The 14,107-nt window shown below is 38.2% G+C and overlaps 1 protein-coding gene across 6 annotated transcripts in view; it reads left to right on the top strand.

Annotated features, from left to right (window-relative positions):
• Positions 1-13,781: 13,781 nt before the first annotated feature.
• The window catches only part of RNASEH2B (ribonuclease H2 subunit B), a 139,427-nt gene continuing 139,101 nt past the window's right edge, over positions 13,782-14,107 (top strand). For all 6 annotated transcript variants that reach the window (XM_064373603.1, XM_012466240.2, XM_012466237.2 and 3 more), the window contains exon 1: positions 13,782-13,857. In XM_064373603.1, the coding sequence (XP_064229673.1) occupies positions 13,794-13,857 (64 nt within the window). In that variant the 5' untranslated portion in view covers positions 13,782-13,793. The remainder of the gene's footprint in view (positions 13,858-14,107) is intronic.

The following is a 14,107-nucleotide window of genomic DNA, read 5'->3' on the forward strand; positions in this document are numbered from 1 at the left end:
GTGGGTTTTTGTTGTTGTTAGCTTAATTCAGCTTAATCCCCTCTTTTTAAGTAAACCTAGAATGGGGAGGTGACTAAGAAAGCAATGGACTAGACCTAGAGGTAGGACAGAACCCAAGGCTTCAGTTTTGTGGTCAACCTGCTGCCTTGGTACTCTCAGGCTGCCAGCTCACTTCCACTGCCCCTTCTCAATGGCACATGAGCATCATATAAACACTGTATTGGGAATCTGAAAACTCTTAAAGAGTCTACAGTTAAGACATCTGAATTTTTCATTTTTTCCATATTAGCTGTTATTACTGTTATTGATGTTTTCTGATAAATAAATAGCACACAGTGCTTAGTTGCAGTGAAAAGCTAAAGGACAAACCATTTGGGAAAGAGTTTAAAGCTCCAAGTTAAGGTTCAGCATAAGTTGTCCTACTGATGATGAGGTTATCTGATTATATTTAGGCTTCTTAAGTGTGTTCTAAAATAATCAACTAATCAGTTAATGAAACACCCTATATTTTAATATAAAAAAGCATAAATAGCAAGATGACCTTCTATTTTATACAGAATCCATATGAAATACTTTATTATGAAAGTTGCTGCCAAAGAAATCTTTGAAATGTCATTTTCAATATATCTTTGAAGTACTTAAGAACAGACTCATTTCTTTTCTCCTCCATCCTCAAATTTAGAATTCTCTGGCTGATTTTTAAAGCATTTTGTAGATCACATCAAGTTAAATAGCTTCTGCACAGCAAAGAAAACAATCAACAAAATGAAGAGAAAACCCACAGAAATATTTGCAAATTATCCAACTGACAAGGATAATAGCCAGGAAATGTAAGGAGCTCAAATGACTTTATAGGAAAAAAAGTCTAATAACCCAATTTAAAAACAGGCGAAAGATCTGAGTAGACATTTCTCAAAAGAAGACATACAAATGGCAAAGTCATATGAAAAGGTGCTCAACATCATGATCATTAGAGAAATGTAAATCAAAACTACAGTGAGAGATCATCTCACCCCAGTTAAAGTGGCTTATATCCAAAAAACAGACAATGACAAATGCTGGTGAGGATGTGAAGAAAAGGGAACACTCACACACTGTTGGCAGGAATGTAAATTAGCACAATTTACATTCTATGGAGAACAGTTTGGAGGTTCCTCAAAAAGACTAAAAATAGAGCTACTGTATGATCCAGTAATACCACTGCTGAGTATAGACCCAAAAGAAAGGAAATCAGTATATCAAAGAGATATCTGCACTCCCGTGTTTATTGCAACACAATTCACAATAGCCAGGATTTGGAAGCAACCTAAGTCTCCATAGACAGATGAATATATAAAGAAAATGTGGTACATGCAAACAATGGAGCATTATTCAACCATAAAAAAGAATGAGATCCTGTCATTTGCAACAACATGTATGGAAGTGGAGGTCATTATGTTAAGTGAAATAAGCCAGGCACAGAAAGACAAACTTTGCATGTTCTCACTTATTTGTGGGAGCTAAAAATTAAAACCATTGAACTCATGGAGATAGAGTACAAGGATGGCTACTAGAGGCTGGGAAGAATAGTGGTGAAGGTGACCGGGAGTGGTGATGGTTAATGGGTACAAAAAAAAAGTTGGAAATAATGAATAAAACCTAGTATTTGACAGCACAACAGCATGACTATAGTCAATAATGATTTAATCGTACATTTAAAAACAACTGAAAGAAGATGATTGGATTGTTTGTAACACAAAGGATAAATATTTGAGGTGATAGATACTCCATTTACCTTGATGTGATTATTATACATTGCATGCCTATATCAAAATATCTCATGAACCCCATAAATATATGCACCTATGTACTCACACAAATTAAAAATTAAATAAATAAACAGCATTCTGTGACCACCAATTATTTAGCTATTTCACTTCATCACCTCCTGTATCCTCTAAAACATCCGCACTATAGCCAGAAACTTCCATTTAACAACACGCACTGATATTCAGGAGTATTCCTCCCTCAGGTTTTAGCCTATGTTTAGCCTATATTTGAAATGCCCTCTCAACCACCTCTTCCATGACTGTTCAAGTTCCATTCATCCTGGGGCTGTTTATGAATGCCTTCTCATTCATGATGAGTCAAGCCCATACTGATTGTCCTTACCTTTTCTTGCTTTCACAACTGTGCTACCAATTGTTGTGTTATGTTTTTTTGTTAAACTATTTCATATGTGGATCTTTTCAAATTTGATTGATTGTAAGCTGTTTAAGAATAAGCAATGATGTTTTTTCTTTCTTACATGCATTCTACAGAGCATATTGCACATATGGAAGTCAAAAGCTCCTCTACAAGAAGCTTACTGATTAATGGATAGATATAACTAGAGTACAAATGAAGCGGTGTCCTCTTTGCCTTCCTCCCCTCCCCAGGGCCTTCATTGCCACTGTCCTGTTAGAGTACCATTAACTTCTAATGTTAGAACAGGCTCTTGGAGACTGAGGACCAAGTTTTGTTTGTCTGTTTGTTTTTGCTCTTTTCCCCTGCATTCTTTCTGCCTTGCTGTAGATTCTGAGTAGATCAGTTAAGATTTTTGTACCTATAGAGTTGGCAGACAGATCTCAAATTTTAAAGGACAACTAGGACATTGATAACCCCTTCTAGTTCCATGTAGGTAGGTTAGAGCCTAAACCGTTTCAACAAAGTTCTTGTTCTCAAAATCCCCAGGGAGTCTTAAGTATCTTGCAGACATATGAACTTATTTCTAATATCTAATCTAAATCTCTGTCTGCCACTCCAGTCTGTTCCCTTTATCACAATCCTAAGTGAAAACAGAAACTAGGGCTTTCTTTGCTGAAAACTGTGTCCACACCATGTAGCTGTTTTTAAAAAGATGTATTCCCAGCTTATCTTCTTTACAAGTTAAGGACATGGTGGTGTGTTTTATATCTGGTATCTGTTTAAAATATATGGCCATCTACAGTAATGGATACAAGGAAGGAAGCCCTTCTTCAAATATACAGAAAGTAGAGACAAATTTTGTCACATTTGCTTTAAATATTTTATTTTAAAATTTGAAATATTATAGATATAGGTGAATGATGCCTTTGTACCATTGCCTGTTTTCCCTTCTAAAGAGTAATGGCTATTCTGAAACCAGGGACATTTTTTTTCCTAGTAAGTTTTAAAATAATATATACATATATTCACAGAAATATATAGAATAAACATATCTCATAGACACATATATATATCATATGCATATGTATGTCATGGGATATCTACATAAATCCCATGTACAATATGCACCATTTTTAAGTGCTCATATTCTTTATGTAAATAATACCACAGTATATGTATCACTCTAGAATTTTCTTATATTTAAGACAGTATGTTTCGTAGATTTCTCTTATGAATCTACAGTAATGTGTCACTTAACGACAGGTACACATTCTGAGAAATGCATCACTAGGCAATTTTATCATTGTGTAATTATCATAGAGTGTACTTACACAAACCTAAATGGTGTAGCCTACTACACACCTAGGCTGTGTGGTGTCGCCTGTTGTTCCTAGGCCACAAACCTGGGCAGCATGTTACTATACTGAATACTGTAGGCAATTGAAACACAATGGTATTTGTGCATCTAAACACATCAAACATAGAAAAGGTACAGTAAAAATACAGTTATATTCTTCAGGACTGCTGTCATATATGCACTTTTTTTGTTGACGAAATGTCATTATGCAGTACATGACTGTATTATAAAACTTGAGTCCATCCTATGGTAAATTAAGAACTTTCTGCAGCAGAAAAAAAAATATGTAAAACCAGAATCTAGTTGAAAATGAATTTTGAGTTTTGAAAGGGCAATTTAACAGTTTGGAATAGTACCAATGTTTATATACACATAAAATCATGCTGCTCTCAAACATTTTAAGAAACTCTCAAAACATTTTGAGACACAGTTCTAAAATTTGCACTGTTTTCTAAAAATAAATATATCTAAAGATTGGTCTGGAGATAATGAACAAAAATCTATTAGTAAATTTACTAATTAGGGTCATGTCTCTGTGTTTATGGAAACATTAAACATTTGTTTATTTGAAGTAAAATCTCTTTAGCCAACTACCATAAATATTGGCTGCCAGTTAGAAATGATGTACCCATATTTCACGTTTTACATTTCCTCACAGTAACCCAGCCCACACAATATTTTTATATAATGACAGCTGTCAAGAAAACAGAATACTTTATATATATTGTATTTTGATTAGTGAGCTAATGGTGGCTCTCTGTTTAAACTCATTAGCCCTGATGTGGTTTCTAGCCAAAGTGTGCTCAGAGTTGACAATGATGTGATTATGTTATCCAGTTAGGGTGTAGCCAAAATGATCACATTGCCTATAGCAGTGCTTTTTGAACTGACATTACTAGGTTATAATATCGATTTAATAGCTTTATTAGGGTTGAATAAAGAAAAGAAACTTAATAGATTAGAATAGTACCAAAGATATTAACGTACATTGAGCACAATGTGTATAAGTTTATGAAGCCTTTGTTTTAATAAAGTGTGTATCTTTTGTGTGACTGCAAAGTCATGCGATAAAACATATTTCTGACTATGGATTACAGTAAAAACATTTTGAGAAACCCTAGGCTTTCTTCAGGTTTTTTTAATTGTAACTAAATTTGTTCTAGCTTTGGCCCTTGGCTATGTAGTGACTGAAGTTGGTTCTCTTATACACACTTATGCTTTCTTACCACTCTTGGCCAGCCCTTTGGTGGAGTCCATTTCACCCTGCCAATGGTATGTGAGGTCCTCACTTCTCCAGCCTTACTTATTACTGTCCTTTCCCTCTTGCTCAGTCCACAGCCTCCTTTGCTGTCCTTGAACATCCCATGCCAGCTGCAGCTGCAGTGCCTTTCCACCGGCTGTTCCATCTGCCTGGAACGCACTTCACTCTGGTATTCACATGCCTAACTCCTTTCCTTCCTTCAAGTCTTTGCTCAAATGTTAGCTCCTTTATGAAGCCCACTGTGACCACTTTTTTAAAACAGCGACCCTCCTCTTTTTTCTCACAGACCTCCTTTTTCTGCTGTGTTTCTTTCCTCCACAGCACCAGCCACCTTCTGTCATATTGTAGAATGTACTCATTATGTGTATTGTTTGTCTGTCTCCCTCTACTAGATATAAACTCCAGGAGGGTAGGTATTTTAATATGTTTTATTTAAGGATGTAATTCAAGCAACTAGAACAGTGTCTGGCACAAAGTAGGTATCAATAAATATTGATGAGTTAATTCAGATTAGCCCAGATCATGAGAGAGAGAGAAAAAGAGAGTGACCAAGAATCAAATACAAGTTTACAGGAGATTCTAGTGTATTCTTAAGATATGTCCTGTCTTTTATCAAAAACTTTTAACTCTCCTTAGAAGCAGCGATTCTTTTTACATTTTCTCCTTATAGGGCCCATTCCCCTGGCTCTACAAGATATTAGAGCAAGGGCTTCTACTAACTCCTAGAAATTCATCCCAGAAGAGTGTATTGAAAGTTAAAGAAAAAAAAAAGGAGTCTCTGTTTACAATTAATAATCTTAATATACCTAATCCAGGCAAAATCATCAAAATGTGTACTTCTGCTGAACTTTTTAGCCAGTATGGAAAATGAAATAGTATAAAAAGGTCAGAAAATAAATCCTGGGGCTAGTAGGTTTACAACATAAAGCTAAGGAAGAAAAGTAACAGGATCAGTGCAGTGGGCCCAGAGTTTCCCCTGCCCCAGCTGGAGTTACCACATTTAGGGAATAAAGTAAATTGTGGAGTTGGCTATGCTGCTGAGGCAGGAGTGTTATGTACTTGGGCCATCTCATTTATTTCACACCTGAAAATTTCCACCATAGCCTGAAAGACAGGCTGCTACTTGCACCTAATTAAGTCAATAATGCCTTTGTGTACTGACTCCAAAAAAAGATATCTTGATCTGGACATTGTTATATCAAGCATATATAAAGTAGCTTCTGTTTTTCAAGAGTGAGATTATTATTAAATAAATAATTTCTGGGAAAAAAAATGGTAGAAAATCACTTCTGAGTTGTACATGGTTACCATAGGAATGTCGTCTGGATGTTTGCTCATGGAAGACACATCTGATGTTAGAAATAACAGAGGCAACTTCAAAAACATTGACATCATAAAATAGCAAGCCAACAAACAAAAACACACAAAAGCTCAGCAAGGGATGTCTAAAGATTTGGCCACTCCTTTTAATCACTGTCCTAACCTATATTATTTATTTACAATGCTGTTCAAATTATATAAAAACCAAAAAAAGTATTTTTTTCTTTTATCCCCAAATGTATACCTTCTTTGTCCCAATCTATACTCATGATCTGAGCAATTTGAATATCAATTCAGCTATAAAGCGCCTTTCTAACTCAGTGTTTAACTCTGAAGCCAGAAATGTTGCACCATAGCTTGCTCATACTTCTTTATTTTTAACATCTGAATCTACATTTTAAGTAGATGGCAATATGTCTGGATAGTGCCCATCCACAAGAAGGTAACAAAGAGTCTGTTCCATTATAGGCTCGCCACTTTGTCAATTTAGTCACGATTTAATCAATTAGTGCCATTGCCATGGAAATTACTACAGAACGAATATTGTAGGCTTTAAGTACAGAGCAATCCTTTTACATTTTAAATCAATATTAAATCCTTTTTAAATCTCTGGTTTCTTCTCAAATCCATAACAAAGGATGCTTGCTTTGTTGCAATCTTCACCTCTAGTATAATCTTAATAAGAAATACGAACACTCATTTACTCTGCCTAAAGGTTTTGATAAAGGTATTTTTTTAAAATGTGCTGCATGTTTATACTAAAAATAGAGAAATTATAAGCACTTTTAAAGGTAATCCATTTATTAATTGAATTACATTCTCAAAGAATGAGACATTTAGTGAACAAATGAAGAAGACTAAATTTTCAGAAATGTTGCTCTTGCATGAGCAATATAATTGCAAAAGTCAACATGAAATTGACTATTATTCTGTAGATGTTACAACACTTTCTCTTTAAATACTCAGTCAATATTACCTATTTTTGCTCTTAAGCAAAACATTGGGTGAAACGCTCACATTACCAGAAAAATTTGTTAATCTTTGGCAAGTAACAAACCATATTTAGTAGTTGCATTTCCTGTTTTACAGATGTTTTGTTAGAATGAGTTAATAAAATATCTTATTATTATTTGAAGAGTATTTTAGGTATAGTGAGAAAGCAGCAGATATGAACAGCTTTAATTTTAGTAATATGTATGTGCCTCCTTAAGCCTCTTAATTGTAGAGACTGTTGGTAAAATTAATTAAGATTGACCAAAAGAGAATCAGGATATCATTGTTTAGGCACTAAAGAGGAAGAACAGGGTAAAATGAAACCAGAAATTAGTGGCATTTCCACCATCAAATTAAAAATGTTAAAAATTTTAGAAAATATATCACAGTTGAAATGATTCAAGTGCAACTATGATTAGACTTTAGTCACCACCCTTTTATTCTTATTATTCATTTCAGCTGTGATCATATTTTCTATAAAAGTTTATATCCTGCTTTAAAAAATAAAATTTTTAAAGTAGCCAACATTTTGGTTTCACCATTTATTATCATGTCAAAAAATGCATAGCTTGAAAAAAATCTCAAACACACTGCATTGTAGAAAATATTAACAGCATACGTAAAAGCAAATTAGGTGAGAATAACTCAAACATCAGGTTATTACAATTATATGAATTGTATGGTGGTTGCTAGGGTACCAGGGAGCAAAATGTATAATTATCTGAATTATTATCTAAATCTACAGATACTTGAGCCAGAAAAGTATACTTTGGAGCTTAAATTGCCTGAATTTCTAGCTACCTTGATTTTATATGAATATATATGTAATATTTATAACTATACACACATATGCATATGGAAATGTGTAAACATAGCATCAATACCTTCAGCCAAGGAAGCCATGAAGTCACCAGTAGTTGAACAAGTTTGGTTCATTACTTGCTGCAGTGAGGGAGAACACACATCATGAAATTATGGGTGTTTTGGTAACAGGGTGTTAGAAAGAACCTTATAGGGTCTGGGCTTTGATTGGGTAATTTGAGGCAGGGTCTAAGGCAGCAGGGATTCTCTCTGGATTGGATGCTGTTAGAAAGTAGAGCATCCAATCTAGAGGGAATGAGGGGAGATCTCAATGACTCTTATAGAAAGGGGAAACTCTAGTGAGAATAAAAGTGTCATTGGTAAAGAAGTAACACTCATTTTGGCCAAGAGATGCTTCATGGGTAGCACAGTGACTTGCTTTTGTCTGTACTTAGACAAAATTATGAATTGCCCTTGCCTGGTCTTATTTAATCATGGTCTCAAAGTAGCCTGGTCAGAGGCTGTTTTTCTGTGATGGTTCACATCTAATGGGAGAATCACAGGGTCTACCTGTGAGAGCCAGGCCAGCTTCTTGGTGTCAAGGGCTGCTCTTTTTCCTTCCTCAATAGCTTCAGTCATTTTTATCCTACAATGGGCAGATCTCACAAGTTTGTATGTGCCTTTTTGTCACACTGCCAAGTACAATTCAATTTTAGGTTGAGTTAGTTACGAGAGAACAGAAAGGGAATATTCTTCCCAGAAAGAATGATTCAGTGCTACTCATACTCACTGGCCCCCTTTCTACATAGTTGATGCTTCAAGAGCAGAGTCTTCTCCCAATCTGATGCTTGAGGACTGTGTTGCCTTCTCTATTGTCACTTGATGAGCATTTGATGGCAGAAAAATTTGGTAAAAGAGAACAACCTTTTCTCCTGAGAGAAATAATGATAAACATGGATTTTAATTTTAATTTTGCTTTGAAAGAAACATTCTTACAGGTTTTTAACAATGTAGAGGGGGAAAATCCTTCCATTACCTTTAATACAATGTCTCCCTGCTCTGATTACCACTAAGCATTGCTAAAGGTTATTTGGCACTGAATTTTTCTCCAGCGCCCCACCCAGTTTTTTTTTTTCTTTTTACTAAAAACCAAACGTATTGCTTCCAGCATTTAGAAGACTATCTGATTTTCTACTCACAGGTATTAAAGTTGCTGCTGCCTTCTTATTCTTTGAAGAACAACCTGCTTGACTCTTGTTAGTGTAACTAGTACAGATTAGTACTGAAAGTAATTCACAGACTATTTTATGATATATTGGATGTAATCAATTTGTTTTCATTTTTAAAATTGGGAATACCACAAGCCATGACTGCCTAGCTATCTGCATAAATATTTACTTGAAAAATATTTGCTCAGCACATGCTATGTTTCCATATTACTTTGTCCCAGGCATAGGGACACCGGGGAGGGAAGGAAGGTGAAGAGCCCAATCTCTGGAGTCCTAAGGCCTGGGTTGGAATTCCTGCTCAGCCACTTGCTAGTTGTGTCATCATAGGCAGGTACTCGATCTCTCTAGACTCTACATTTTTCCTCTGTACAATGTGGGTAGGCACAATAATACCCTTAATGCTGTTGGAGGGCTGAAAGAGATCATCCGAATTAACTGCTCAGTGCAGTGCTCAGCACAGTTAGTACTCAGTGAAATCATTGTTATTTTTTGACTATATAGTGGTGAATTTCTAGATGCTATTCTTCCCTCAAGGAACTGACTGGTTCCGCTAGCTGGTGAAATTGGAGGGATCACACTTATTCTTGAGAACAGTATTAGGAGGCAGGAAGAGAAGGCACTTAGTGAGACCTGATGGATGAGTGACAGTTGTCCTGACAGTGGTAAAGGGTGAGGGAGAAGGGAAGGAATGAGGCTTGTGGAGAACAGGATGGTCTCAGCATTGGGAATACAATACCAAGTGTTGGATGTGACAGAGGAGAGAACCACAGGCAGTTCCTTGTTGCCATACTGTGGAGTGGGTAGACAGGGAGGGAGGTGGTGGGAACTGCAGCTGGGGAGTCCAGGTAGGACCAGATCTCAAGGGACATGTGTTCAAAGCTTAGTACTTTAGACTTTACCTTGAAGACAATAGGGATCTGCAGTCAGTCTGTCAGTAATGGTCTCCTTTTCAAAAAGGTACTTACATAATTTTTTCTAAATGATAAAGGAAATTATTTACAGAAAGGGCAGAGTTCATTGTTTTCTCATTCAGAGTACGCTGACCATTGCCCGTGTGAGCCTGGCCCTCTCATTTAATTTCTCCTGCTCCTCCTTCCTTACCCATTTCTTTCTCCTACTCCTTGCCATTTTAAAGACACCCATTTTTTTTTTTTAAGTTCCAGGGTATATGTGCAGGATGTGCAGGTTTGTTACATAGGTAAATGTGTGCCATGGTGGTTTGCTTCACCTATCAACACATCACCTGGGCATTAAGCTTAGCATGTATTAATTAGCTCTTTTCCCTAATGCTCTCCTCTTCCACCACCCTTCCTGACAGGCTCCAGTGTATGTTGTTTCCCTCGCTGTGTCAACATGTTATCATTGTTCAGCTCCCACTTATAAGTGTGGTATTTGGTTTTCTGTGCCTGCATTCATTTGCTAAGGATGTCTCTGCAAAGGATGTGATCTCATTCCTTTTTGTGGCTGCATAGTATTCCGTGGTGTATATGTGCTACATTTTCTTTATCCAGTCTATCATTGATGGACATGTGGGTTGATTCCATGTCTTTGCTGTTGTGAACAGTGCTGCAATGAACATACACATGCATGTATCTTTATAATAGAATGATTTATATTCCTTTGGGTATATACCCAGTAATGGGATCCCTAGGTCAAATAGTATTTCTAGTTGTAAATCTTTGAGGAATCACTACACTGTCTTCCATATGGTTGAACTAATTTACATTCCCACCCACAATGTAAAAGTGTTCCTGTTTCTCCCCAGCCTCACAGCATCTGTTGTTTCTTGACTTTTTAACAACTGCCATTCTGACTTCCATGAGATGGTATATCATTGTGGTTTTGATTTGCATTTCTCTAACCAACAGCGATGTTGAGCTTTTTTTCATGTTTGTTGGCAACATGTAAAGACACCCATGTTTTTTAATGTGCTTGACATGGCCTTAAATATGCATGTATCCTTGTAAAGTACATAGTGTTGTTCTTTGTGCCTTTTAAATTAACCTACATGGTTTTCTGCTAAAAATAATTTCCTGCATCTAAATTTTTTTCATTAGATACAAAGCGTCTATGTGTGTATATGCACATCAATCACTGTGTCACATTGCTGTACACATAATCCATATACAATATACATTGTAGCATTATTTATAATACCAGTTTGAAATAACCTAAATACTTACTGCATATTAGGGAATGGATGACTAATCCTATACCAGCAATGTTAAATATCATGCCTCCATTAACAATGATAGCTCTTGATATGAAGGGATACATGCTTATGACACTGTTAAGTGAGAAAAGCAGACAAAATAGTCTAAACTGTGACAACCACAAAAATACAAATTCATACAGCCAAGGGCTGGAAAGGATCAGAGAAAAATAAAAACAGGTATGAATATCTGAGCAAGGGAATCTTGGGTAACATTTCGCATGTGCAGTAGCTCCCCCTATTTCAAGTTTCACTTTCCAAGGTTTCAGTTCCCCCCAGTTGACCTTGGTCCAAAAATATTACATGGAAAATTCCAGAAACAAACAATTCTTAAGTTTTAAATTGTGCAGTGTTCTGAGTGGCGTGAAGAAATCTTGCGCCATCCAGCTTCATCCTGCAAAGGACCTGAATCCTCTCTTCGTCCAGCAGATCCACACTGCAGAAGCTCCCCTCCTCATGAGTCACTTGGTAGCTGGAAGATAGTGATGCTGGCATACTGTTAGAATTGTTCTATTTTATTATTAGTTATTGTTGTTAATCTCTTACTAGGCCTAATTTACAAACTAAACTTTGTCATAGATAGACATGCAAAGGAAAAAGCAGTATATAGAGGGTTTGGTACTATCTCCGGTTTTAGGCATCCACTGGAGGTTTTGGATCCCATCCTCCAGGGACAATGGGGTGCTTCTGTAGCTGTAAGCTGATGGTGTGCCCAGAGACTTGCATTATACACCACAGCATCTTCTACAGTTTTAGGGGAGAGGGAAGATCAGAGCAGTACCAATCTGCTGCTCCTCGCCCCCAAATTGGCAAGGAGCGCCTCTCTTCAGCCAGAAAGGCCTCCTTTCCACCAGCTGTGTCCTGCAATCAACTGCAGCTGTATTTGTCTCACCCACCATGGGAAACAGGTTTGAAGTTAAAAACGTTTTCAGAGGGCTGAGATAAATTTAGTGCTGCTAAATTTAATTATTTTCAAGATTAAACATGAAAAGCAAAGTTTCTGAGTTATGTATATTATTCTTTCAATTGTGCAAAAATAAGACATTAATTTGTTTTTGCATGGAAAAATTCTTTAAGAATAGACAAGAAATGTTAACAGTTTCCCCTGGGGAGGGAGATTGGGGATCTGGGATAAAAGAGAGACATCATGCTTTTCTTTAAAAAAATATATATTTACATATATATATAATATATAAATATATATAAAAAATATATATTTTTTTGTGGAAAAAATTCAAAAGCCTAAACATATATATATATATATATACACACACACACACATATATATATAATTGTTTAGGCTTTTGTGGAATTTTTTTTTTTGACAGAGTCTAGCTTTGTAGTCCAGGCTGGAGTGCAGTGGTGGGATCTTGGTTCACTGCAACCTCCATCTCCTGGGTTCAAACGATTCTTGTGCCTCAGCCTCGGGAGTAGCTGGGATTACAGATGTGCACCACCACACCCAGCTAATTTTTGTATTTTCAGTAGAGACCGTGTTTCACAATGTTGGCCAGGCTGGTCTCAAACTCTTGACCTCAAGTGATCCGCCTGCCTTGGCCTCCCAAAGTGCTGGGATTACAGGTGTGAGCCACTGTGCCTGTCCCATGCTTTTCTAGAAAGTATGAAAGGAGTATGTATGTACTTTCTTCTTAAAAACTACGTACCAAACAAACATCACTTTTTCAATTAAAATGTTATTTTTAAAGGTTTAAATCCCCAAATTTCATGGCTCTAACTTTTTAAATATCACCTTTTAAATGTCTAAATTTTTAACTCATTACAAAGTTCTTCAAAATAACAGATTCATATTCTGAGCCCCAAACTGTGCACCTCTGTTTAGTGATGAGGACGACGTCCAAATTGAGGACATCCCTTATAACTCAGAATGCACACATATTCTGCCATTAATAACACAGAATGAAACTGATGACCAAGATACATTCACAAAGAATTAGGGGACTATGCCTAAGTTGCATTCCGATTCCGATTCCGATGTGACTGCTAATGTCCTTAACACGGACTAACTCCGTCCTCTGGACCCACACCCCACAGACCCGGTCCTAGCTCGCTCGCTCGATCGACGACGGAGGGCCTCTGGGTGCGGCGACAGAGCGCAGGGCCGCGGCGACCCCGCCCCGCGCCGCGTCACTCGGCGCCCTGCGGCGCGCGGTGAGCACCTACCACTGTCAGAGCTGCGAGGGAGAGGCCGCGGCCCCTTCCCGCTGCCTGCGGCCCCGCGCCGGCACTCAGAGCGCCTCTCCTGGCGCTAAATTTAAAAACGTAACACGAACAGCAGGCTGGTCCCGGAAACGAAACGAAACTCGGCCCGCGGGCCTGCCCCCGGGCGCTGCCGGTCCGTCTGCACGCCGTGCCATCCGGAACAGACCCTTCTCCCGCCATTTTCGGTGGGGCTGGGAGGCTGAGGCCAGCGGCGCCCCGGAAGAGGCGGGCGGCATGGCCGCCGGCGTGGACTGCGGGGACGGGGTTGGCGCCCGGCAGCACGTGTTCCTGGTTCCAGGTAAACACGCGCGCCCGGGCGGTGGGGGTTGCCAGAGAGCTGGTGGAGCTGCATGCGACCCCGGGCGCGCCGCCCTGCACCCCGGCTGCTCCCACTCCGTGGCCCGGCGCGGGATGGGATTCTCTCTTGACAACTGGCCCCGCATCTTGGTCACACGTCATAGCCAGCCGCGGTTTTCAAACCCGGAAGCGCTGAAAAGGATCGAGCGTGTTTCCCGGGCTCTGATCCCCGGTGGCTCGGGAGGGCGGGC

This window comes from Aotus nancymaae, unplaced genomic scaffold (assembly GCF_030222135.1).
Source record: "Aotus nancymaae isolate 86718 unplaced genomic scaffold, 86718_ANA_hifiasm-v0.15.2.pri h1tg000009l, whole genome shotgun sequence".
Lineage (NCBI taxonomy): Eukaryota > Metazoa > Chordata > Mammalia > Primates > Aotidae > Aotus > Aotus nancymaae.